Source organism: Oryctolagus cuniculus, chromosome 5, assembly GCF_964237555.1.
Source record: "Oryctolagus cuniculus chromosome 5, mOryCun1.1, whole genome shotgun sequence".
In the NCBI taxonomy this organism is placed as follows: Eukaryota; Metazoa; Chordata; class Mammalia; order Lagomorpha; family Leporidae; genus Oryctolagus; species Oryctolagus cuniculus.
In genome coordinates this window covers 134,387,084-134,411,889 of record NC_091436.1, presented here as the reverse complement: position 1 = coordinate 134,411,889, position 24,806 = coordinate 134,387,084, and the positions used below count along the sequence as shown (strand labels likewise).

General features: G+C 46.7%; 1 protein-coding gene across 13 annotated transcripts in view; it reads left to right on the top strand.

Annotated features, from left to right (window-relative positions):
• The window catches only part of ANKS1A (ankyrin repeat and sterile alpha motif domain containing 1A), a 211,299-nt gene that overhangs the window by 137,956 nt on the left and 48,537 nt on the right, over positions 1 to 24,806 (top strand). For 12 of the 13 annotated variants that reach the window (XM_051855747.2, XM_051855743.2, XM_051855742.2 and 9 more), the window contains one exon: positions 853 to 1,445. In XM_051855747.2, coding sequence (XP_051711707.2) covers positions 853 to 1,445 — 593 coding nt within the window. The remainder of the gene's footprint in view (positions 1 to 852; positions 1,446 to 24,806) is intronic. The other variant, XM_070074166.1, reaches the window with a different exon arrangement.

Here is a 24,806-nt window from a genome sequence, read left to right as displayed (position 1 = left end):
GTCTCCTGGCATTGACAAATTGGACCGCTTTTTCAGCAGATCAACTAAGGTTAAACTTAAACAAATAGGAGCAGCTGGGAGACTTTGGAAGGTGCAAGATGTGCACATTCTCCATGGAAAAAAAAAAAAAAAAGAAGAAAAGCCTGTGCTCCCTGAGGAAGGAAGGATGAGGCGTGGAACTCTGAATGGGCTCCCTGAGGAAGGAAGCGGTTATTTCTCTGCTGTTTTGTTTTGCACTTTCAGTTAAGAAATTCCAGAAGTGGCAGGTTGTGGATCATGACCTCCCCCCCACCCCCGCTCTGTTGCTGCTTGCCAGAGGAAGGGAGGGCGGGCAGCTGTAAATAACACTTTGGCCTTTATGGAAATGTGTCAGATGTTCCAGCAGTGAGTCTCCCTCGCTCACTCTCGCTCACCAGCTCGCGCGTGCTCTCCCTTGCTCGCTCGCTCGCTCGCGCTTTCACTCACCTCATGCTCACTCGCCCTGTCCTCACTTGTGTCCTTTCTGTAGGATGCTGTTAGCACTTCTCCTCGCCTTATATAGCAAGGCCTGGTCGTTAATGTTAACAGAAATCTAACAGCGGGGAAGGCAGCCAGATAGCATTAATCAGGCCAGTATTTGGAATTTCATAAATGCTCTGACTTTGAGTACAAATTGGACATTAAGAACAATATGAAACTGTTTTCCTTCCTCTCTCTCCTTCTCTCCCTCTCTCCCCTCCCCTGCCAACCCCTCTTCTCTCTCATTCCCTGCTTTTGAATTCCTCTGCTTTGCTGGGTGCTCACTACATTGGAACTTTGTTGACTTTTGCCACATTTAATTTTTTATTTCTCTGTCTCTCCGTCCACCCCAAGACCACAGGCAAAGCAGCAGCAGCCGGAGCCAGGACTCTGCAGAGGAGCAAGACGGACAGGTCCCTGAGCAGTTCTCAGGTCTCCTCCACGGCTCCTCCCCGGTGTGTGAGGTGGGACAAGACCCTTTCCAGCTGCTCTCTGCCACCGGCCAGAGCCATCCAGAAGGGTCCCCCCAGCCAGGCGCCTGCCGCGAGGCCAGCATGCAGCTGGAGGAGACGGGTGCGCATACCCCTGGAGCCTCTCAGCCCAGCGCCCTAGACCAGAGCAGGAGAGTGGGCTGCCCATCAGGCTTGCCTGCCACCACCAACAGCCGATTGCACCCCGGAACTTTGACTCGCTCAGCACCTCTGCACCCTGGTGGTGCTGAGGAAGAAGGAGAGCGGCCCGGGGCCAGAAGCCGAGCCCCTCCCACCAGCAAACCCAAAGCCGAACTCAAACTCAGCCGCAGCTTGTCCAAGTCTGACTCTGATCTCCTGACCTGCTCACCCACAGAGGACGCCACAATGGGGAGCCGGAGCGAGTCCTTGTCCAACTGCAGCATCGGGAAGAAGAGGCTGGAAAAGTCTCCCTCCTTTGCCTCGGAGTGGGATGAGGTAAGGCCGACATGACATCACAGAGAGCGAGGCTGGTTGGCTTCCCCTGCATGCTGACTCCTTGGACTAGGATCTGGGCCAACATCACCCTTATTCCTTCAGACTGTGACCAGGGTGTTCCTGATAGCTGGGGGCCGGGGGGGCGGAGGGGGGCAAACCCCAGCATAGCCAGGGGCACAGAGCACAGGTCCACTGATGGTTAAACTTAAGGGTGGAGGCCCAAGTAGAGCAGGGCCAAGGGAGGGGCAGTCCTTAAGAATGACATGCTATTTGGAAATATTTGGATCCCATCAGCAGCCCCACTGAAGGAATCCTGCTCAACCTGAAGATGCTTAGAACTAGAGGACTTCCTGTCAGTGCCTCAGCAGAGAGAGAGGAGTCCAAGATCAGCTGGGAAGCGGGGGAGAAGGGCAGCGAGGGGTAGCGCTTGGGAGACGCTGATGAAAAGGGATCCGAGGGGGCTTTTCTATTCCCCACACCTTCGTGAGTGTTCCTACAGCCTTCCTGTGGAAGACCGGCTTTCTTCTCCCAGCAGTGTCTCGCCCACCCATTCTCAGGCTGCACACACAGGAGGCCAGGTGATTTCAGGAAACAGAAAGCAAACACTTTCTCCTGAGGCCCAGGTTCCTTTCATAACTGCTGTTAGTGAATAGTTGGAAATAAATACCCAAATATTTTTCAGTGACCTCTGGCCTTACTGGGCAGGAGAATATGTTTCTCAAAGACTGGTAAACACCCCAGGAATGTTCAAGTGCCACCCTTGCAAGCTTCTTGCTAAGAGGAAGCTGTCTTTGAAGTGAACTGAGTCGGTCTCCCAGGAACGTTTTTAACAGATGCATTTAGCTCTCCGAGAAGAGGGGAACAGTACAGCTGACACGTCCATTCGAACAATCTGTAGACTTAATGCCCTGCCCAACTCTATTTGGGTTGCAGCTGCAAAGTTATGTAAACCAAAACCATTCCCATTCCCAGTATGGGAACAGGGCGGGACAATTTCTCCAACACTGTTATCTCCAAATAAAATGAGGCTTGGGACTCTGTTTAGTCAGACAGGAATCCTGTGCAAAAAAAAAGATTTTTATTCCTTAGTAAACAAAGATTTGGTGAGCCTGTACTGCATGCTGCAGTAATGGAGAATCACTATATAGGTGAGCTAGCTCCTGGAGTGGCCCCTAAGAAGCTACACAAAAGAGTACGTGTATTGGTAGGAATGTTTTTCAAAATAGAGCTTTACTAATGTAAGTTAGCTATACAATAGGGCAATTAAAGGGTAGGGTGGAGACAAGTGCAGTCTCTGAAATGGCAGAGAGGTCAAGAGAGGAAAATATTGGGAGAGGAAGACAGGAGGTGTAAGAGGGTGGGAAGGGACTTCAGGAAAGATCACTGAGATTTGGAATTTGACATGGCATTAGAGACCAAGTGTTGTGGTTAAAAAAGGTGAAAACTTAGGGGTTGAATAGGGGGCTGGTAGGTGGAGAGAACATAAGCGAAGGCCTGGAGCTGGGAAAGTTAGATCACCTGCTTTCTGTGGAGTGTTGAATGTATACAGGGGAGAATAAGAAGTGGGGTTAGGAAATAAGCTTTGGAACAGAGTGAGAAGGCCTTGAACATGAGTCAGATGTAAGTACTTGATTGGATATCAAGGTAGTATCTCATGATCTTCAAACGGGCTGAAAGCTTAACCAGTCTAATTAATTACTGTCTTCATGGCTCCTTCTCCCAAGCACACTCCCGTCCAGGGAGGTCTCTCGTGCTGAGAGACCTTAGCATGCAGCACTGCCAGGCAATCTTTCTGGCTCCACCATTTCTTCTTGGAGAACACAGAATCACCAAGCCAAAGTCTGGCTTAATTGAAGTTGGCCATTTGGGTTAATAAGGCAGTTAGTTGTGTGTTTATGTCTTAACGAGAGAAGGTGCGTGGTACTTTTGCAGATAGAGATTGCACGTGGGTGCAGTGAGCTCAGGAACTATTGGAGAGCTGGGTGCCATGGGCTAGTTCTGTCTTGTGGCTGACGCACCAGCAGCACTGCCACATTTGAAATTTGCAAAACTTTAAAGGCAGTTGAAGACTTACTGGAAAGAATTCAGAGGATCAGGCTTTGCTTGCATAGTAAACATAACCCTTCCACATTGTTTTTGAGTCATATTAAACTTGGTTTTTGTGGATAGCTCTATTCAAAGAGAAACTTCAGAAGTATTTCCCTCAGAGATGGGCCCTAAATCCAGGGCTTTGGCAGCCTTTCCCAGAATAGGGTGTTAGTTAATGACTATTCCCGACGCTACCCCCGACCACTGCTTGAAGCCTGCTTTGCTTATTATTTTTTTCTTTGTGAACATTAGATCCCCAGGAGGTGAATAAAACTGCTCCGGAGGAGCTTGAGACCAGCTGAGTTCCTCACTGTGAGATCAGGGGAGGAGAGAGGGGTTGGGGTCCTGGACAACTGTCATCCAGGCACAGGCCAAGCTGCAAGTGAGTGTGCACAGCCATGCCTAGAAGGCAGTGCAGGGCTGACACTGTCTCAGCTTGAGTCCCAGCTCAGCCACTGTGTCACTTTGGTGTGTTGATGGCCTCACTAATCCTCAGTGTTACTATCCTTATTTGTGAAACAGAGACAGATGAATCTGTGTTTCAGAGGTTTTTTTTTATATACTAATTAGAGATATATTTAAGTGCCTCACACAGTTGCTGGATAAAATTCCTAGATGCATACGGTGTTATCTAAGTGACAGGTCTTACTGTTATTGCAAGGACAAGTGTTTGGCTCAGGGGTCAAGCCATTAAGCCATTGCCCAGGTTCAGGTGCCCACTCCACTCTCGATTCCAACTTCTTGCTAATGTACACCCTGGGGGGCAGCAGGTGATGGCTCAAATACTTGGGTCCCTGCTGCCCACATGGGAGACTTGGATTGAGTTCTGGACTCCTGGCTTCAGCCTGCCCCTGCCCGAGATGGTACGGGCATTTGGGGAATGAACCAGTAGTTGAAGACCTTTCTTTGTCTCTGTCTCTCTGTCTTTCAAATGTGTGTGTATTAGTATTCCCGAAACCTGTGCAGTATGGAAACTGAAGCCTGGGGTGTGTTCAGACCTTAAGGAAAGCAGAGCTCTATAAAAATGATCCCAGGGTTTGGTCTGCTGGAGTGATTGGGAAGCAGTGGAGTTCAAGCCCTTCTCCTGGTCATCTCTCTATATGGCTTTTTCCCACCCTAGAGACAGAAGAGCCTATCCAGCCTGGAAAAGGCACGCAAGTCCCAAGCATATACTGTTGCTTCTGGAGAAATTAGTGGGCCTTCCTGCTTAACTCTCTTGAGGGGAGAAGAGGAATCAGAAGTCTGTGGTTCCCTCTACTATATTTTTCCCAAATATGTTCACCTACATAATGGCCAGCAGTGGCTATTTGGATGGTTGTGTTAAACCAGAACTCTTGAGCCTGAGGGAACTCTGAAATAAAAGGGTTTATTGAGCCTTTATGGATGCAGTCTGGAGCAAGGACCAGGTCCCGGGACAGGTTTCCACGACTACCAGTAGCAGGACTAAGGAACAGTTAAAAAAAAAGTCTGTTGGACCTAGAGCCGAGAGTATTTTTATAACAAAAATTTGGAAAAGGGACCGGCGCTGCGGCTCACTAGGCTAATCCTCCGCCTTGCGGCGCCGGCACACCGGGTTCTAGTCCCCGTCAGGGCGCCAGATTCTGTCCCAGTTGCCCCTCTTCTAGGCCAGCTCTATGCTGTGGCCAGGGAGTGCAGTGGAGGATGGCCCAAGTGCTTGGGCCCTGCACCCCATGGGAGACCAGGATAAGTACCTGGCTCCTGGCTTCGGATCAGCGCGGTGCGCCGGCCGCAGCGGCCATTGGAGGGTGAACCAATGGCAAAGGAAGACCTTTTTCCCTGTCTCTCTCTCTCACTGTCCACTCTGCCTGTCAAAAAAAAAAAAAAAAAATTTGGAAAAGGAAAGCATAAGTTGTTGACCTTGGGCCTATATTGGCTATAGATAAGAGAGGCAGGATAACGCAAAGCAGAGAAAGCTTTGGTATAGGAGAGTCCTTCGTAGGAAGAAGTAACAGGCCACTGGCTACCATGGCCCCAGTGACTGACATGTATTCAGGGATGTGAAACAGTCTTTTTTGGTTTCACCAGTAGCTATTAACTGGTTAACGTACCTCTCCCCTACCCCACCCCACCCCACCCCATTTTCTATGCCTTTGTGATTAAATTTGGGATGTCTTAGAATTTTTCTTTTATCAGTTGCCTAGGATGACCTTCTGGTTGGGGAGCTATTGCAAAGCTAATAGTTTTAGGTGTCATTTTCTCTAGACTGTTTCTTAAAGCTAGTTAAAGAAGCTCTTATTGAATTGCTCTGGATGAGACAACTTCTGAAAGTCAGCCTGGCTAAGGTAAACTTCTGAGACAATATCCATTATTGACACTAGCATTCTCCCTACTTTCTATATTTTTGACAACAAAGAAATAAGAGTCTGCCCTTAAAAGAGGTTAGCCAAGTGAAGTCAAAGCTCATTTTGTTGTCTTAATGATCCCTGGGGCACAATAGAAGTGAAACCAAGAAGCTGTACATAAATAAAACTTTAAATATAGATAAGGAGTGGGGATCCCTTCTCCACCTTTTGGCTAAGATCAAGTGCAGATAAGGAATGGGAAAAATCTGCATCCCTTTATACACAGTTAACCGTTGTTAACCTTTGATGTACATCCTCATGTAGAATTTGCTTTTTTTTTTTAAACTAATGACTGCATGTGGCTGTCTCACTACAGCAGTGTGGGTCTTATCTGGATTTGGATCTTCATTCTCAAAGGCTTACTGTTCTGTTGTATGGCTGTTTTATGTGAGTTTGTTTGATGTGAGCTGCTGGGCAGGACATTTTCTACCTGCCCAATCCTTTCTTTTCCCTTTTTAACCTGCTTGGAGTCCTGCATTGATAGGCTAAGGAAATGCTAGAGTTACTTGTGTCCCTCTACTGAAGGCCACCTCTCCTGTGAGTGACCTTCCCTTTGATCCTTTTTGCCTGGGGCTTCTGTGACAACCCCCCATCTTGCTTGCTTGCTTGCTTCCTTCCTTCCTTCCTTCCTTTCTTTTTTAGTTAGTTAGTTACAAGGAGAGAAAGGGAGAGACAGAGAGAGAGCAAGTGCTTGCATTTGCTGGTTCACACTCCCCAGATAGCCACAACTACTGGGGTTGGGCCGGTCTGAAGCCAGAAGCCAGGAGCTTCATCTGGGTTTCCCACATGAGTGCAGGGGCCCAAGCACTTGGACCATCTTCTGCTATCCCAGGTGCATTAGCAGGGAGCTGGATCAGAAGTGGAGCAGCCAGGACTCGAACTGGTACCCTTATGGAATGCTGATGTCACAGCTGGCAGCTTTACCAGCTGTGCCGCAGTGCCGGCTCTGATTCAGACATTTTTAGCACCGTTTCTATCAACACTAAGCAAGCATCGATGGTCATATGCTGAAGTAGTAAATGTGACTCCAGTGTATAAATTATAAATTAATCTTCATTTGCAAATGAGCCAAAAAACTTGATAGCCAGGGTACTGGGAAGCAGGACAGATTCATCATTTAACTTGAAGCTTTTCTCACTGCCAACTATCAGAACAAAGCCTGTTCTCCCTTTCACTAACTTGGCAGTATCGTCAGCATTTCAGTTGTGTGCTCCTGTATTAGAATCTCCTGCAGTGTATTTTCATTCTCTTTCTCCTACATGGATAGAGAGAAAGAGAGAGAAATCTTTCATCCACTGGTCTACTCCCCAAATGGCTTCAACAACTGGGACTGGGCCAGACCAAAGCCAGGAACTCCACCTTGGTCACCCATGTGAGTGGCAGGGCCCCAGGCACTGGGGCCATCATCTGTTTTTCCAGGTGTATTAGCAGGGAGCTGGATCAAAAGCAGAGCAGGGACCGGCGCCGTGGCTCACTTGGTTAATCCTCCGCCTGCAGCGCCGGCATCCCATATGGGTGTCGGGTTCTAGTCCCGGTTGCTCCTCTTCCAGTCCAGCTCTCTGCTGTGGCCCAGGAGGGCAGTGGAGGTTGGACCAAAGTGCTTGGGCCATGGGAGACCAGGAAGAAGCACCTGGCTCGTGGCTTTGGATGGGCGCAGTGCCAGCCGTAGCGGCCATTTGGGGAGGTGAACCAACGGAAAGAAGACCTTTCTCTCTGTCTATAACTCTACCTGTAAAAAAAAAAAAAAAAAAAAAGAAAAGAAAAGAAAAGAAAAAAGAAAGAAAGAAAAAGCAGAGCAACCAGGTCCCAGGCTGATGCTTTGATATGGGATGCCAATGTCACATGCAGTGGCTCAACCTTCTGCTCCACAGTGCTGGCCCCTCTTTACTTTATTTGAAAGGCAGAGAGATAGACACGGGTCTCCCGTCTGCTGGTTCATTCCTAAAATGTCCACAGTAGCCAGGGCTGGGCCAGGCCAAGACCAGGAAGCAGGAGCTCAATCAATGTTTCTCATGTGAGTGGCAGGGATCCAATTGGCTTGAGCAGTCACCTGCCGCCTGTGCGGTAGCAGGGAGCTGGAATCCATGGTAGAGCTGGATCTTGAACTCAGGCCTCTAATAGGATGTGGGCATTGCTATGTAAATAGTTGTTATATTGTGTTGTTTAGGGAATAATGGCAAGGGAGCCAGTTTGTATGCCTTCAGTTACAGACCCACTATTTTTTTTTCCTGAATATTTTTTATCTACATTTGATTGAATCCAAAGATGTAAAACTCAAGGATAGAAATGACCACAGACAGAAGACTAACTGTAGGAAGAGCAACGACCTTCTGATCAGCTGTGACTTGAATGTATAAGAGGACTCTGGGTTAGCGGGGTCTTTCACTTACCTGCCTTTGAGTGGGACTGAAGTTGATGAAAGAGGAAACCACAGAAGCCTGCCTGTCTACCTAGTGTAACACTTGAGTCATTTAAAATTGGCTAAAGGCTTAAGTGATAAATTTATGTTTTGCAGTCCACTTTCATAAATATTAAACAATTGGGAAATGGATGAAGAGCAGGGACATGCTTTGTATGCATTTTGTATAAGCTGAGACTCATTTCTGGACAGGAATGTCCATTTGGGAGTGTCCTGGTTTTGTGTGAAATTGTAGCTGAAGGGACTGTTGGCTCTTGAATCCCTTCTTGAGATGTGAAGTGGCAGCGGCAGGGAGGGCACCCTTCCAGATCAAGCCCTAGACGCCGTGCCCTTTCCAGCACTGTCCCGTTAGAGGCATGATGTCATCACGAGAAAAGATGATTGGTTCAATTCCACAGTGGCTTTAGCTGCTTTTAACCCTTGATGGTTCGGTGTGCAAGAAAAATGACATCATGTAAAATAAAGAGATTCGAGTCTGCACTGTGAATCTCTAAATTTCCCCATGCAGTATCTGCAGTATGCGTTGTTCTTTATTATGTAAAGAACATAATACTATGTTGTCCTTTCTGGGGAGCAGAGCTCTCCCACTCTCAACAAGAATGTGACTCTCCTACCACTGGGGACAGATGGGAGCCTGGAGTGTCCATTTAAGTTGCTTCCTGTTATACACAGGAGTCACAACTTGGATCCTAGCTGAAATACTCTCTAAATACTCTCTAAATTTTCACCGATTTAGATGGCCTGGTAAGACAAGTTGTTTTTTTGTTTTTTTGTTTTTTTGTTTTTTTCCATAAGGCTGATTTATTTATTTGACAAGCAGTTAGAGAGAGAGGCAGAGAGAGAGAGAGAGAGAGAGGTCTTCCATCCACTGGTTCACTCCCCAGATAGCCGCAACGTCTGGAGCTGTGTTGATCCAAAGCCAGGAGCCAGGAATTTCTTCCGGGTCTCTCAAGCGGGTGCAGCGGCCCAAGGACTTGGGCCATCTTCTACTGCTTTCCCAGGCCATAGCAGAGAGCTGGATCAAAAATGGAGCAGCTGGGACTTGAATCGACACCCATATGGGATGCTGGCACTGCAGGCGGCTGCTTTACCCACTATGCTACAGTACCGGCCCCTTTTTTCATATTTTTAAAATAATCTCACTTATATTATAGTCCTGAATAAATAGTCTTGGCCTTTCTACCAGATAAGGTGATTTTTGTTAGATTGCATTTCTGGGGCCTTGATGCTAATAGAAGAAACAACACATTCTGAACAAGTTGAGGTTAGGCCTGGCTGTGCAGTTAAAGCAGAGAGGACTGGAATGTTACCCATCCCCTGCCCCTGTGGCTATCTCCCTGTGACCTCAATTTGAAAGGCAGAGTTACATTAGCCGGCACCACGGCTCAACAGGCTAATCCTCCGCCTGCAGCGCCGGCACACTGGGTTCTAGTCCTGGTCGGGGCGCCAGATTCTGTCCCGGTTGCTCCTCTTCCAGTCCAGCTCTCTGCTGTGGCCCAGGAGTGCAGAGGAGGATGGCCCAAGTGCTTGGGCCCAGCACCCGCATGGGAGACCAGGAGAAGCACCTGGCTCCAGGCTTCAGATCAGCACGGTGCACTGGCCACAGCACGCCTGCCGCAGCGGCCATTAGAGGGTGAACCAATGGAAAAAGGAAGACCTTTCTCTCTGTCTCTCATATATATAAAACAAAGGCAGAAAGGCAGAGTTACAAGAGGAAAGAGGGAGAGATCTTCCATCTGCTGGTTGACTCCCCAAATGGGCACAACGGCCAGGACCACCCAAATCCAGGAACCTGGAGCTCTTCCAGGTCTCCCACGTGGACACAGGGGCCCAAACACTTGAACCACCCTCCGCTGCTTTCCCAGGCGCATTAGTAGGCAACTGGATTGGAAATGGAGCAGCCGGGACTCAACCAGCATTCATACGGGATTACTGACTGCACCATAATGCCAGCCTCAGGAACTCTTGGTGGGGATAGTGGATTGAAAAGGGAGGTGGGTCTGTAAGCCTGTGAGCTTTCCTTTCCTCATCCTGTACTGTTTCTCTGCCTGTCCTGAATTCCTCCTGGCTGCTATTGCTGTCTTGTCACTCATCCTGCTTTCTTCTTTTTCCCTTTGCTCTTTCTCCCCTGTCCTTCTATGTTCTTTCCTGTCTTTTTAAATTATTATTATTGCTTTCTCCCTTCTTAAATTTTATTGTCTTAGATACTTTTGCTTTTCATTCTGATTTTTGGTGGTGAAGTGAAGGATATACTTTTCTGGTAGCCTTTCCTTCTCACCCCTCTCTACCAGAGATGCTTAAATTTTTTCCCCTTTTTAACCTTTAAAAAAAAAAGTTTATTTACTTATTTGAAAGGTAGAGTTATGGGAATAGGGGTAAAGGTGGGGAGTGGGTAGATATTCTATCCACTGGTTTATTCCCCAAATGGCTGCAACAGCCGAAGCCAGCGGCCTGGAACTCCATCCAGGTCTCCCACGCGGGTGGCAGGGGCCCAGGCACTTGGACCATCTGCTGCTGTTTCCCAAGTACATTAGCGAGGAGCTGGATTAGAAGTGAACAGTCAGGACTCTAACCTGCGCCATATGGGATGCCAGCATTGCAGGCAGCAGTGTAACCACTGTGCCACAACTCCAGCCCTTCTGTTTAACCTTTTTGCCAGTGTTTACCCATGTGTTTACATTCTGCGGAGGCAATTCTAGCACTTGTGGTGTTAGCATGTCACACCCCCACTGTCTGCTCACCCTCCTTTCATAAGCAGTCTGGTTCCACTTAACTGCAGCTGGAGGGGCGCCATGATGCACCGTGTAGATTTTGTCTTATTTGTGAAGTTGCCCAGAAAATGAGCATTTCCCTTTTTTTCTTTTTTTTTTTTTTAAATGGCAAACCAATATGGGATGCCAGCATTTCTTTTTCTTTTAAGATTTATTTATTATTTGAAAGGCAGAGAGGGAGGGAGGGAGGGAGGGATGGAGGGATGGAGGGAGGTCGGTCTTCCATCTGCTGGTTCACTCCGCAGATGGCTGCAACAGCCAGAGCTGGGCCAATCTGAACCCAGGAGCCAGGAGCTTCTTCCGGGTCTCCCACTTGGGTTGTAGGGGCCCAAGCGCCTGGGTCATTTTCTACTGCTGGCACTGCAGGCAGTGGCTTTACCATATCACTGGCCCTTCCTTTTTTATTTTGACCAGACCAAAAGCTTGAGTGACAGTGAATGTAGGTAAATAGATGAGAAAAATTTGATCTTTACTACAGTGCACACAAATTCTGAGAATCATAGAAAGAAACATTTTCTGGGACTTATTAAAAATAAATTTCATTTTTGTCTTGTTCTCTCTTCCTCTTGTTTGTCTAGTAATAGCATCAGTAGAATGCAGACTGAGTGCTTTTACGTAATTCAGGATATAATAGTTCATCTTATATTATTCAAAGCAAATGTGTCTGAGAAATAGAGATATTTTTACATGATTGGTAATAATAGAAAATTTGGGGCCAGCATTGTGGCACTCTGGATTAAGCCACTGCTTACATATCAGAGTGCTGGTTTGGGTCCTGCCTACTCCACTGTGACCTAACTCCCTGCTAATCTGCCCATGAAAGTAGTGGAAGATGGTCCAAATGTGTGGGTTCCTGTCAACCATGTGGGAGACCCAGGTGTAGTTTTTGGCTCCTGGTTTCTGGCTGGCTTAGATCTGGCTCTTGCACTCATTTGGAGAGTGAATCAGAGCATCGAAGATCTCTCTTTCCCCACCCCTCTATTACTCTGCCTTTCAAATATGCATGGGTGTGTGTGTGTGTGTGTGTGTGTGTGTATCTTTTGAAAATATATACAATTTAAGTTCTGTGTATATTTCTGTTCATTGATTTAACTGATTGGATGAGTACCTGCTCTGTTCCAAGCACTGTTGTAAGTGCTGGAACACAGCAGTGAATAAAATAGGCAGAACCTCTTTTGCTTGCATGGGGACATTCTAGAAAGCAAGAAGGGAAAGGAAAAAAAAAAAAAAGATAAATAAGTGATATCTCCAGGATGCTAATTTGTAATATATATATAGGTGCTAATGAGAAAAATAAAGCTAGGAAGAGAGATGTAGCGTGTGGTGGGTATGGGTGGTTGCAATTAGGTGGGTCAACTGGGAAAGGCCCCTTTAAGAAGGATTTAAAAGAGCAAACCTTGCAGGCATGGGCGGGGAGGAGAAGCTTGAGCAAAGTTATGGCTCTGCTTTCTCTTAATTGATTTCTTCCATGACAGAAATATGAAGGTCCATTCTGCCTGTCTTGAAATATGTTGTAACTCAGCCATTCTACTTCCTGTCCCTTTCTCTTTAGCCATTATTGTCACCTGCTGCTATTACTGCTGCTTTTTTTTTTTTTTTTTTTTTGGTCTTGGCTTTTTTTCCCTGATGTTTTTCTTTTAAAATGTGTTGGGTGACTTTTTAAATTTTGTATACAAATACATAAATTTTTCTAAGGCAGTTGACCTGGCAATCTGAATTTCTTTATTTTTAATCAATGCAAAATCGTTGCATGTGATTATGGAGTACAGTGTGATAATCAGTATATGTATGGTGATCAAATGAAAGCTGAATTTTTAAGAGATTCTTAAACTAGAGCACTGTTCTTATCCCTATCCTGGTTAAGGAGCAAGAGTTCTGGTATAGAGGCTTGGTTCTAGGTCACGGTCTCAGGAAATTTCCATGAGCTCATCACATACACAAAGCAGAAATAAAATCTTTAAACCAAGGTTATAAGGCAAAGAAAGGGAATTCAAAATTACTAAGGCCAGAATTGGCCAGGAATCTGGAGAAGAGATCTAGTGAGAGGAGGACCACTGATGACGTGCTGAGGGCATGAGGGAAGGTGGATCTGTGAGGCAGCACCACCGTGTGGAAAACAGACGTGGCACCAATGTCCTGAGAGGGTGCTCACCACAAATAATTTGCCCTGATGAATCTTAAATACTTCCTCTCAGAAGCCAAGCGTATAGGTTCCACATAGGTAGTGTAACCAGTGAGAGTGAGCTGCTGGTGGCTTTGCATTCTCCAAGCCTGGTGGGCTTCTGTGAGGTGGTGTGGAATAAGCTTCTTAGACATCAGATATGAAGGCAATCTGTGTGTACATGCATGCGTGTGAGAGAGAGTGTATGTGTGCAGGTCCCAAGGAGGTTCAGTGAAAGATGTGCTGTGTGGTCAGAGTGGCAGCTGAATTAACTGACCAGATAGTGGAGGACAGACTTTTTGTTACAGAAGTCTCTAGGGAGACAATTAATCTGGACCACACTTGGGCTTCCTTTGGGATTTGTGATCTCAGAAACATCACGGAACTGTTCTCTGGACCCCAGTGTCATGCCTGCACCCTCAGAGATACTGTCTAATCTCAATTCTGTGTTTTCGTGGAAGGCTGCCCTCCCTGCTTAGCATTCCTTTGCTATCGTTTGTCCTGCTTCCTTCCCCATAGATGTTCCTTTTTGATGCCAGCAAGTTGAGTAGCCAGTGGGTAAGAAGATTGCTTACCCACCGGCTATAGACTCTGGTCAGGGCCAAGACGCAGAACAGATCTTTCCCAGACCTCCTGCTCTTGCTTGCTCACTACCTCTAATGAACCAGTCTCTGGCGCCACAGGACCCACCTGTCTATAATTCAGGGCAGCCTGTTTATTTGTCTGGACAAGTGGAAAACTGCCTAAGCTCACCAGGGGCCTGCAAATGACAATTTGTCAGGCAATCTGTTCTTCACTGTCCTGATTTAAACAGCCAGGAAGCCATTGTAAACTCATATGTAATGTTGAAGTTTGTGTAGATGTTCTGGTTCCTTTCCACTTTGGATCTAGTCATTTTCAACAGAATCTCTCCCTGGGAGTACCTTGTATCTGTTCCGCAGCGAGCATGCCGTCCTGGGATTTGCTGCTGGGGAAACAGCTTCCCTTCCTGACACCCAGAAGGTAGACGATCCTGGAGAAGTTCATCCCCCAGGGACCAGCCCTGCCCTGTTTGTTGGCCCTTAGGACAGTAGAGAGACCCTGTATTTTTGAGCCTTTTCTTTTTTAATGCCCTTGGAGGGGGATATTTGTCTTAACCTCCATATTTCACTGTGTATAGAAATCTAGGCAAAACCATCTCTGGAAATGGAATTTTTATACTCTTGGGATTTTCCAAAAATTATGATACCTGAATGTGGCTGACATTTTAAAGACACCAAGGAATACTTAGTAAAGAAAATAAGTCTTACTTCCTCCTTATCATCTAGATACTAGCTCCTTGCCCCAACTCTTTTTTTTTTTTTTTTTTTGAAGATTTATTTATTTATTTGAAAGGCAGAGTTAGAGGGAGAGACACAGAGAGGTCTTCTATCTGCTGGTTCACTCCCCAAATGGCCAAAATAACCAGGGCTGGACCAAGCCAAAACCAAGAGCCAGAAGTTTCTGGGTCTCCCACTTGGGTGCATGGACCCAAAGACTTGGGTCATCCTCTGCTGCTTTCCCAGGTGTATTAGCAGAGAGCTGGATCAGAAGTGGAGCAGCCAGGACTTGAACCAGCACCCATATGGTACTCCAGTGTTGCAGGTGGCAGCTTAACCCACACGTATTTTAGCAGCTATATGACTCACCATGACCTTGATTTGCAAGTAGAGATCTTTTGTACCAGTTTGTCATTTGAAATGAATAGGACACAAGAGGGCTGAGAAGGCTCGTGTTTTAAGTAACCTTGAGCCAGACCCTGAAAAGGGTGTCCTAGCCTTCATGTGCCCTTGACTCTGACCCTTTCCTCTTCGCCCAGTTCTTTTGTGAGTCATCTAGCTTCCTCCTCACATTTCTCTCCTTCCTCTCATTCCCACTCAGCCTCCTGGGATCCCCGCAACAACTGTGGCCTTAGTGTTCTGCTCGCCCCTGGGCTTCTCTAGTCCGCCTTCCTTGTGGCTGAAAACTTTCCTTGGTTCCATGTTCCTTCAGTGCCAAATCCAGGCTCCTCAGTGTGGATTCATGCTTCTCCAGAGAACGACCTTCTCACACATCTTGCATGCTGCTTTTTCTGGCTTTGGTCACTTCCTTTGCTCACTGTTTTCCTGTTAGGATGACTTTCTCCATTTCTTTTTTTGCTGAAATTCTACCCTTAATTAAAGACTCATTCATTCCCCACATTTATCGAGAGCCTACTCTGTGCCTGGCATTGTTCTAGGCCAAGCAAACAAATGAAATCATAATCAAAATAAATAAGCAACTTTTGAGGAACTTACAATCTAAAAGAGGCAGATATTAAACAAGTACAAACAAATAAAAATATAATCACAAATGAAAATACTTGCTCCTAAAGAAAAAGAGCAGAGGGACAGGTGCTGTGGTGTAGTGGGTTAAAGGCCTGGTCTGCAGTGCCAGCATCCCACATGGGTGCTGGTTCGAATCCTGGCTACTCCACTTCTGATCCAGCTCCCTGCTATGGCCTGGGAAAGCAGTAGAAGACGGCCCAAGTCCTTGGGCCCCTGCACCCGTGTGGAGACCCGAAAGAAATTCCTGGCTCCTGGCTTTGGATTGGCACAGCCCCGGCCATTGTGACCACCTGGGGAGTGAACCAGCAGATGGAAGACCTTTCTCTCTCTCTCTCTCTCTCTCTCTCTCTCTCTGCCTCTCCTTCTTTCTCTGTGTAACTCTTTCAAATAAGTAAGTAAATCTTAAAAAAAAAAAAAAAAAAAGAAAAGAAAAAGAGCAGAAAGATGAGGAAAGGCCTCCAATGAATTGGCGCCAAAGACCTCTTTGTGCAGTCAGGTGCTGTGAGGTTTAAGGAGACCCAGAGTTAGCCCCATAACAGTAACCAGGGCTCTCTTGGTCTGCCTTAAAACCTGCCCCCTTGCTCCTCTAGACTGCATAGGCCTTGCAGTGGGCAGTCCCTTCCCAGCCCCAGTTTTGCACTGAAGGCATTGCTGATCTTGGTTATGTGCATGACCTGTCTCCCACCAGACTGGAGAGCTTTCAAGGGCAGTAATCAGTTCCTTTTTCTAGCTCTGTAGGCTCTCCAGCCCCAGTACACACTTAGAAATGCAAGTTGGTGTTTAAGGACCCTGGGAGGAGAGAAGGATGTTGGATATCTGAGGCCTTAAAATGTCATGGTCTCTCCAAAGAAGTGAAGGTCTGGGGTACTAAAGACCTTGCTGTGCTTTGGCATAGAGAAATCTCTCTTTTTCTTCTTGAGGGAGGCACGATAGAGCCCTTCATCTCATCCTTAGGTTTAGAATTTCATTTTCTCTTTCATTCTTTAGTAATAAGTAATAGCCCTTTAAACTACAACTGGAAGATTCTAAGAAAATTCAGAAGCATTTGCTTCCCAGATGGACGCACAGAAATGTACAGATTTCAGGAGAGGCATGCTGCTGATGTCTTGTGCACTTCTCAGTTTGACAGATTAATCCCCCTCCTTTTTTTTGAAGTTGAAAATATTGTTGTACTACAACTTGCTGGTTTGGAAAGGAGGGGAGATGCTGAATTTGACATTTAAATGTCAATATAAATTTTAAGCTGACTCCACTCCCTGCCTTTCCTCTTCCCCATACATAAAATAGGTACGTTTATATACAGAATGTGAAAGTGGAAGCCCCTTGATAATGTCACAGTGGGTATTACAGGTCTTCTGCATTTGAGTGTTGTGTATGTAAGTCAAAAACAGAAATGGATGTGGCCAGATCTTAGCCTCTAACCCTTTAGATTAAATTTGAAGGGGAAAAGATCCAAACCAGACTGGGTGTATTTCAACTAAAATGTCACCTGCCCAGGCAGCTCCACCAGTCCCCTTGGTTCCTCCAGAAGAACTTGCTACAGTGGAGCCCACGCTTAACTAGACAGGTCCTCACCCGCGTCTGTATGTTTACAGCCACTCACAGGTTCACAGGCACGTGACAGAGCAGAATTATCTGACTTGGTTAAAAAAGAAATTTTTCTAAAATCCATTTTTAAAAAATCTGAACTATTGCTGCTGACCCAGAAATAAAGCCTTGTGAGTCTTCCCTGTTGGGGTGTTAACCCAGAGGTGTCTGGCCATGCTCCCATTCAGATAACACTATTTCTCTATGCTGCATTCCTCCTGAGGTTTGGTTAGATTTGGCCACTTTCATTCTGGGCAGCGACTCAAGAACTGCCAGTTTCTAAGGCTGGAGCTTAGTGATGGATGCATATGTTTCACTGCTGACAAAGATTTCAGCGTAAAATCTCCCAGACCCTTGAGGATGGACATAGATTGATCTTAGGGAAGAGGTAGGCTGTTGGTCCCCATGCAGAGATGCTGAAGTACCCCCTGTGCCCTGGGAAGGGTTCCCCATTCCCAGGTGACCTGAGCAGGCTGGATGTTGCAGCCTATTCAGTAGCGGGATCAGGCCCTTTCCTGGGAGAGAGCTCTACTAAGCTACTTATTTGAAGTCATCAGTGGTGTTAACACATTCCCAGTGCCTTGGGTCAGTCATTCACAAACCAGCATTTGCTGAAGGTTTGATAGAACAGGGCCATTCCGTTAGTGGGTTCTTAGCTTGCTGCCTCGGTGCTCGTGTGGCACTTAGTTTTGCTTTTTCTTTTCCAAGGATCAGTTTGCTTGTGATTCCTTCACGTCAGTGGTTCATGGTAAATCATGTGTCAACTGTTGTCAGTGCTTTTCTGTTTTGACATCACCGTGAGTGTTTTGGTTCTTTTTTCCCTGAATGTTTCTATAAAATCAAATTCGGGGCTGGCGCTGTAACTTAGCAGATGGAGCCAGCCACCACCTGCAGTTCTGGCATCCCATGTGGGCACCAGTTCAAGTAGTCCTGGCTGCTCCTCTTCCCATCCAGCTCTCTGCTATGGCCTGGGAAAGCAGTAGAGGATGGTCCAAGTCCTTGGGCACCTGCACCCGTGTGGGAGGCCCAGAAAAGGCTCCTGGCTTCCGATTGGCCCTGCTCCAGCCATTGCGGCCATTTGGGGAGTGAACCAACAGATGGAAACCTCTCTTTCTCTGTACCTCTGCCTCTGCCTCTGGCTCATTGTAACTCAGCCTTTCAAATAAATAAATAAATCTTAAAATAAATAAATAAATAAATAAAATCCAAGACAGACTTGGAAAGTGAATAGCATGGGACCTGCCATCCCACAGTCCCTAGTGTCCTCCAGCCTTGTTTCTTAGGGATAGCAGGAAAAATAAGTGAGTGGACCTGCAAGTCGCTCGTTGGCTTTAGTCAGAGTATCTGAACAAGTAAATGACAACGATTTCTGGGTTTAGACCCAATTTGTGGAAAGTCTACATTTGGAGAGCACTAGGTACCCCATCAGATCTGCGACTCTGCCCTTCACTTGCTTCAGTTCATACAATAGACCTTTCTTGTACTAATTAAAATACATTTCTAAGCCTTTGTAGTCTTAGTTTTACTTGGGCCAATATCATTGCATCATTTGCTACGTTTTATGTAGTGAGGTAATTGTGTCTATATTTGTGTGATATTGAGCTAGAAAATGGGAAACGAAACATCATCAATCTGTAGTGAGCTTGGCTAAAGGCAATCAAATCTACAAAAATGATTCTGAAGACAGGAAGTCCACACTGAGGTGATTGGCACCTGTTGCATCACAGAAGGACATAAGGCTAAGCACAGCCTTGATCCTAAAGCCTGGCGTCATGAGTTTAAACATAGATAGTGCAACTTAAAGGTTAGAATTTGAGGATAAATGAAGGAAATAGTTCACTTGACACTGGAGGTAATAAGCCCTTGAGACTCATTACGCTGCAGCAGGTGAATACGGTGGCTTAGGAACAGTCTCACCCTGAGAAACAGGGGCCTGCCTGGAGCCCTGTTCTCAGCCGCACCTCCGCCGGTGGCTGACCAGGCTGGCTGGGACCTTACACTTTGCTATCAGCAGGTATTTATTAGGTGCAGACATATGTCAGGCACTGTGACAGGTGCTGGGTGAAGGGGTAGCGTTAAAGGACACGACTGCATCTCTTTAGAAGTTGGGTGGTTCCTGAAACTGTGTACAGGAGAATCTGAGAGCGGTAGTCTGGCCAGAAGTAGGGACTTGGGCTTGTCTTGATATGCTTCACTGCTTTTACCTAAGTTTTCTTTGTTAGATCAGTAGAAATCATTTTCTAAATATGCTTTTATTTAACTCTCACATCAAGCTGAGAAAATGTTATTTATATAGAGAAGAATCTTATTTTTATTGGGCTGCCATGGCAAGAGGCTGTTGCACCAGAGGGGAGTAAGGTTGCCCCAGCCCCTTCGTGGCCCTCCTTGATTGTGCTGCCGCGGGGCTCTGTCTCCACCTGTGTAACCCTAGTGTCGTGTTGACATATGGACCCGAGGGCAGAGGTTTCTTTTAACTGAGTTCTTTTCTGCCTTAAGCCTTGTTGCATCCTGATCTGAGGATGAGAAATCAGCCTCATTTCTCTTTCTCTGTTCTACAGTTGATCTTTTGGTCACCCCCGCGTATCAGTTTGTCTGTAAAATAGAGTAAAACAACGCTGTTCCCTGCAGGTTCCCCCTGCAGTCTGGAAGGTCAGTGTTTGCCGGCTTCATTCAGAAGCTGGCCTCTCACAGATACAGAGCATGTCCTCAGCGACGCCCTTCACAGGTGGCTGCCCTACCTCGCTCCACGTGTGCCCTGCTTTACATTCAGAGCAGGAAAGCTGTTAGCACAAGGTTCATTTAAAGCCCCAGCTGAGGAGGTTGTCATAGCATCCTTAATTCTACTGAATAGCTCTGGTTTTCCCTTCAACATTTGGAGTGATTAAATGTCATAATATGTCAGGGGAGTGCCAATTATGACAGGGGTTTCATGCTGGGTGCTTTTAGACTCTTTGCTTGGTATTGGGCATAGTACTAACTTACCTTGGCAGCACCTTTAAGTGGGGCATTTGTTGAATTGTGTTGGACTCTAACCAGCTCAGAGGGTCTGAGAGAGGACACAGGACTGCTGCCAGGGCTTCATCTGCCTGGTCACAGTTGGCCCATTGGAGCAGCTGGGATCTGACATTTTCTATCTCACTGTCCAGATAGGTAGGCAGAATATTTTTGCTTTGAGCTTTGATGCTGTTTTGATTTTTATTGTAAAGCATCACAGCCAGGAGGTTCCCTAAACAAGAGGTATATCCTTTACAGCTTAGGAAGCTGAGGTCCATAGAGAATGTGAGTCTCACAAGACCTTTGACAGCACCCAGGCTCCTGTGCCTAGCAACGTCTTTCCATAGGTTGGGCACGTGATACCTGCTTGTTGCATAAATGAGCAAGCCCAGGTCTCCTGGGATTTGTGTAACAGTTAATTTTACCATTTTTGGTTTAAACCTTCTTTTTAAACCAGACCATGTTTGGTTTTGGCTCAGTGACTGATCTAGACTGTTGGAAGATTCCACTTGTTTTCTTGAAACAGTATACAGACTGGTCAGCCTTTTGTCTTGCTGATGCCAACTGAAGTTTAACCTGTAGTTCTTCCTTTATGGGGCTGTAAAGCAGTGGTTCTCAGGGTGATTGCAGCTTCACCTGGGAACTTAGGACTACAGGTCCTCCCCTCTTCCCCAGACCTTCTGAATTAGGAACTCTGGGGTGGGGCCCCGGAACCAGTGTTGTACCAAGCTCCCCCGGGGTGCTTTTGCTACACACTGACAGGTGAGAGCCCTGCTATAAGTGCCAAGTCCTAAAGGTCTTCCCTCTGGTCGTGGACAGACTGTGCAATGTGAGTACCCAGTTATGAGCACACAAGAACCAAGCATGAAGTTGTAAAACACAATCAAATAAAATATAATGCACGTTTTATCTGACACTAATAAATACGTGGTAGTTACTATGCCAGCTGCAATCAGGCAAATGAGAGGCAGTTCATATAAATGGCTCTAATGAATTTTACTAAGGCACATCAAGTTTTTATAGTTTTCTCCCTGTTAGCTTTCTAGTATCTGCTAGCAGCGATACTCTTGGTGGTTTCTCTCATTGTTACATACACGTACACCCCTTCAGACACCCACAGAGGTACTCATCTGTACTTGAAATTCTGGCTCTCAGTTTCCCGATTATTGAGGTTCCTTGTGATGACCTAGCTCAGGTTAAGTTCCCTCCATGGCAGCATTTCAATGCAAATAATTTGGGATATGATCCCAGAAAGTAATGCTAGGGGAAGTAGGGAATGAGAAAGAAAGGAAACCAGTAAAGAGTTTGTTATTAAGTAGGTTAACACGTGGCCCAGGGGCTCAGACCTCTTGGGGGACCCCGAGAGATGGTCTCACAGTTTTTTAGAGTCCAGAGAGCTGGATTTTACCTGCCATTTCCAGTCAGTCTAGGTGAGAATTCCTCTCCTTGTGGGCTTGATCCCCTGCTACTTCCATTCTATCCAGTATGCAGGCTCAGGTGCCTCTGGTGGCCTGAGAGGACCCTCAGAGAGTCTCCGGGGCTTGCATCTGGAAACTGCCAGATTGGAGCACATGACTGCCAAGAGAACATAGGCAGATGTGCACCGTATCTGCATCAGTGTCTTTCAGTAGCCCCAGGCTGAGGCTGCTCACAGGCTTTGCTATGTATCCCCCTCAACCTCAGGTCTTTGAAGAGTACCACCAGTGCTTTGATTTTTTTTTTCAATTTTTTTTTAATTTTAATTAGGTTTTAAGATGTGCTTTATAGACAGTTTTTTTGGTTTTGATTTATTTATTGGAAAGGAAGAGTTACAGAGAAGCAGAGGCAGAGAAAGAGAAGTCTTCCATCCACTGATTCACTTCCCAAATGGCCATAACGGCTAGAGCTGCACCAATCCGAAGCTGGGAGCCAGGAGCTTCCTCCAGGTCTCCCACACGGGTGCAGGGACCTAAGCGCTTGGTCTATCTTGTACTGCTTTCCCTGGCCATAGCAGAGAGTTAGATGGGAAGTGGAACAGCCAGGTGTCAAACTGGTGCCCATATGGAATGCCGACACTGCAGACAATGGCTTTACCTGCTACACCACAGCGCCGGCCCCTTTGTAGACAGTTTTAAGGACGTAATAATATTCCCTCCCTCCCTCCCACAGGTGTCCATCTTGGCATGGGAAGGGCTTGCTCCTGGGGTCCAAGCTCTGGAGGAGATGTGGGCCGGCAGCACTCAGGGTCTGCTGCTAGGGTGGTGGCAAAAGGCAGGAAGAGGTTGTTGCAAGCACAGACTCTGCATCCTAGAGCCTGAGCCAGGGAGAGGGAAAGGTGGAGTAGTGAAGAAAACCTGGGCATGTGAATGTCTGCCATCGCGTCTCTGTCTCTAGTGGAGAAGAGGAAAGCACTGGGTCTGGGCATTGGTAAGAGGGGCAGAAGCAGAAGAGAATCTTAAGCTTCTTGCTAGCAAAGCCCCACGTGCCCTTTTCCCCAGCCCTAACCCACGCTTATCCTGTCCCACTTCTGTTTTCTGCCCCTCCAGCCTATAGAGATGGTAGCCACCCACCAGGCCGGGAAGAAAAGGAGCCTTATGCCAGGCCTCCCTCTGGGTGGATCCACTGGCACATTGTTCACTTGCCAGGCTGGTGGGATACAACACAGAGTCTTGCATTCTTACTGAGGTAGCCCTCAACTCAGTTTCATTTGTCCACTGCAGATGGGAAGAAATGAGGGCCGGGAGGAGTATTGATGTGGTGCTGGTGGCATTTGGCTGCCAGCCACCTTTATTGATTGCATCCACCTTTTTCCTACTTTGGACTTAAGCCATCCTTTCTTTAATAAAACAAGAGGATGGTTCCATGGTAATTGTTAGATTCTTTTTCTTTATCTTAATTTTCTGTTTTTGCTTTAATCATAGAAAGTTGCAGAAATAGTACAGAGCGGCCCTTTATTTGGTACCCTTTACCCAGTTTCTGCCAGTGTTAATATATAACTCCAGTACAGTACCAAAACCAGGAAATTAGCACTGGTACAGTACATAGCTCTTATTCACATTTTCCAGGTTTTACATGTGCACGTATGGTGTTGTTTGTGCGTTTTTATTGTCTGTAGGTTCATGCCATCACCCTCACAATCAAGAAACAGAACTGTTCTATCACTACGAAGATCTCCTTCATACTACCCATCATGTTAATTTTTTTAGAAGATTCATTTTATTTATTTTGAAAGAGTTAGAGAGAGGGAGAGACAGAGAGAGAGATCTTCTCTCAGCTGGTTCACAGCCAGGCCAAAGCCAGGAGCCAGGAACTTCATCCGGGTCTCCCATATGAGTGGCAGGGGCTGAAACACTGGGGACATCTTCCACTGCTTTTCCCAGGCCATTAGCAAGGAGCTGGATTAGAAGTGGAACTCTAAGAAGCCGAGACTCAAACCAGCACCCAAATGAGATGCAGGCATTGCTGACAGAGGCTTGACCGGCTACATGACAACACTGATCCCATATTTCTAAAGATTTATTTGTTTGAAAGGCAGAGTGACAGATCTTCCATTCACTGGTTCACTGCCCAGATGGCCACAACAGCTTGGTATGGGCCAGGCTGAAGAGGAGCCAAGAACTCCACTCCAGTCTCCCATGTGGGTGGCAGGGGCCCAAGCACTTAGGCCATTTTCCACTGCTTTCCCAAGAGCATTAGCTGGGTTGAGAGTGAAACAGCCGGAACTTGAACTTGTGCTCATATGGGATGCTGGCATTGCAAGTGGCAGCTTAACCTGCTGCACAGGCCAACAGCACAGGCCCCTCTGAGAGGTCTTCATGCCTTTACCTAACCCTAGTTTTTTCTCAAAGGTCCTATCTTCAAATACCTTTACATCAGGAGTTGGGCTTTGGCATGTGAACTTGAGGGGGAGTCACCGTTCACTCCAAAGGTAGTGTCTTCACCAAGGGCTACTCCATATTCTGCCACTTCCTTAACTGCAAGATCAGTGAAAACTCGAGGCAGGAAAGAAGCAAGGTTCAGTGCCTGTCTGCTCTTTGCCTGTATTAAATTATGTAGCCTCTGTGTGCCTTGGCCTCCTCGCCTGCAAAACTGAGATTCATCTGGATAATCTAAGCTCCCTGCTTACTGAACCTGTGGCTTCCTGCCTCCTTGGCTCTTGTCCTCCTGTTGGCTGTTTGCATTGATATGGTGGTGAAAGCCCCAGGGCCAAGTGGGTCGTCTCCCTACCAGCTGTTCTCACTTATTCCCACTTCAGGGAGCAAAGAAAAAAAGAGGTCAGAGGTTTTGTACTTCACAGTTTTGACTAGGCCCATCCTGTTTATTTTCTGCTGAATGGGAGCATATTTGAGATTCTAATGCATGTATGCAAACGCACACATAGCCTGGGTCCAAACAGATTAGAGGAAAATGAGTCTCTTCTTGATCACTTCTTTCATTCTGAACTTATACTTTCTACCCCAGTTCATTTATTCCTCATGTACTTGATTGTACAAGGGGTGGGAATCTTAGAAGACAAAGTTCTTGTACTCCAATTAACAGAGGAACTTGGAGGCCCAGCCTCGGATTCCTCCCCTTTTGCCAGGATCTCTTCAGAATCCCAGCAAGCATTCCCTTCCCGCCGCCCTCCCCCATAGACCTCAGGGATTGATAAGCCTGTTCAGGCTGCCTGCCCCGT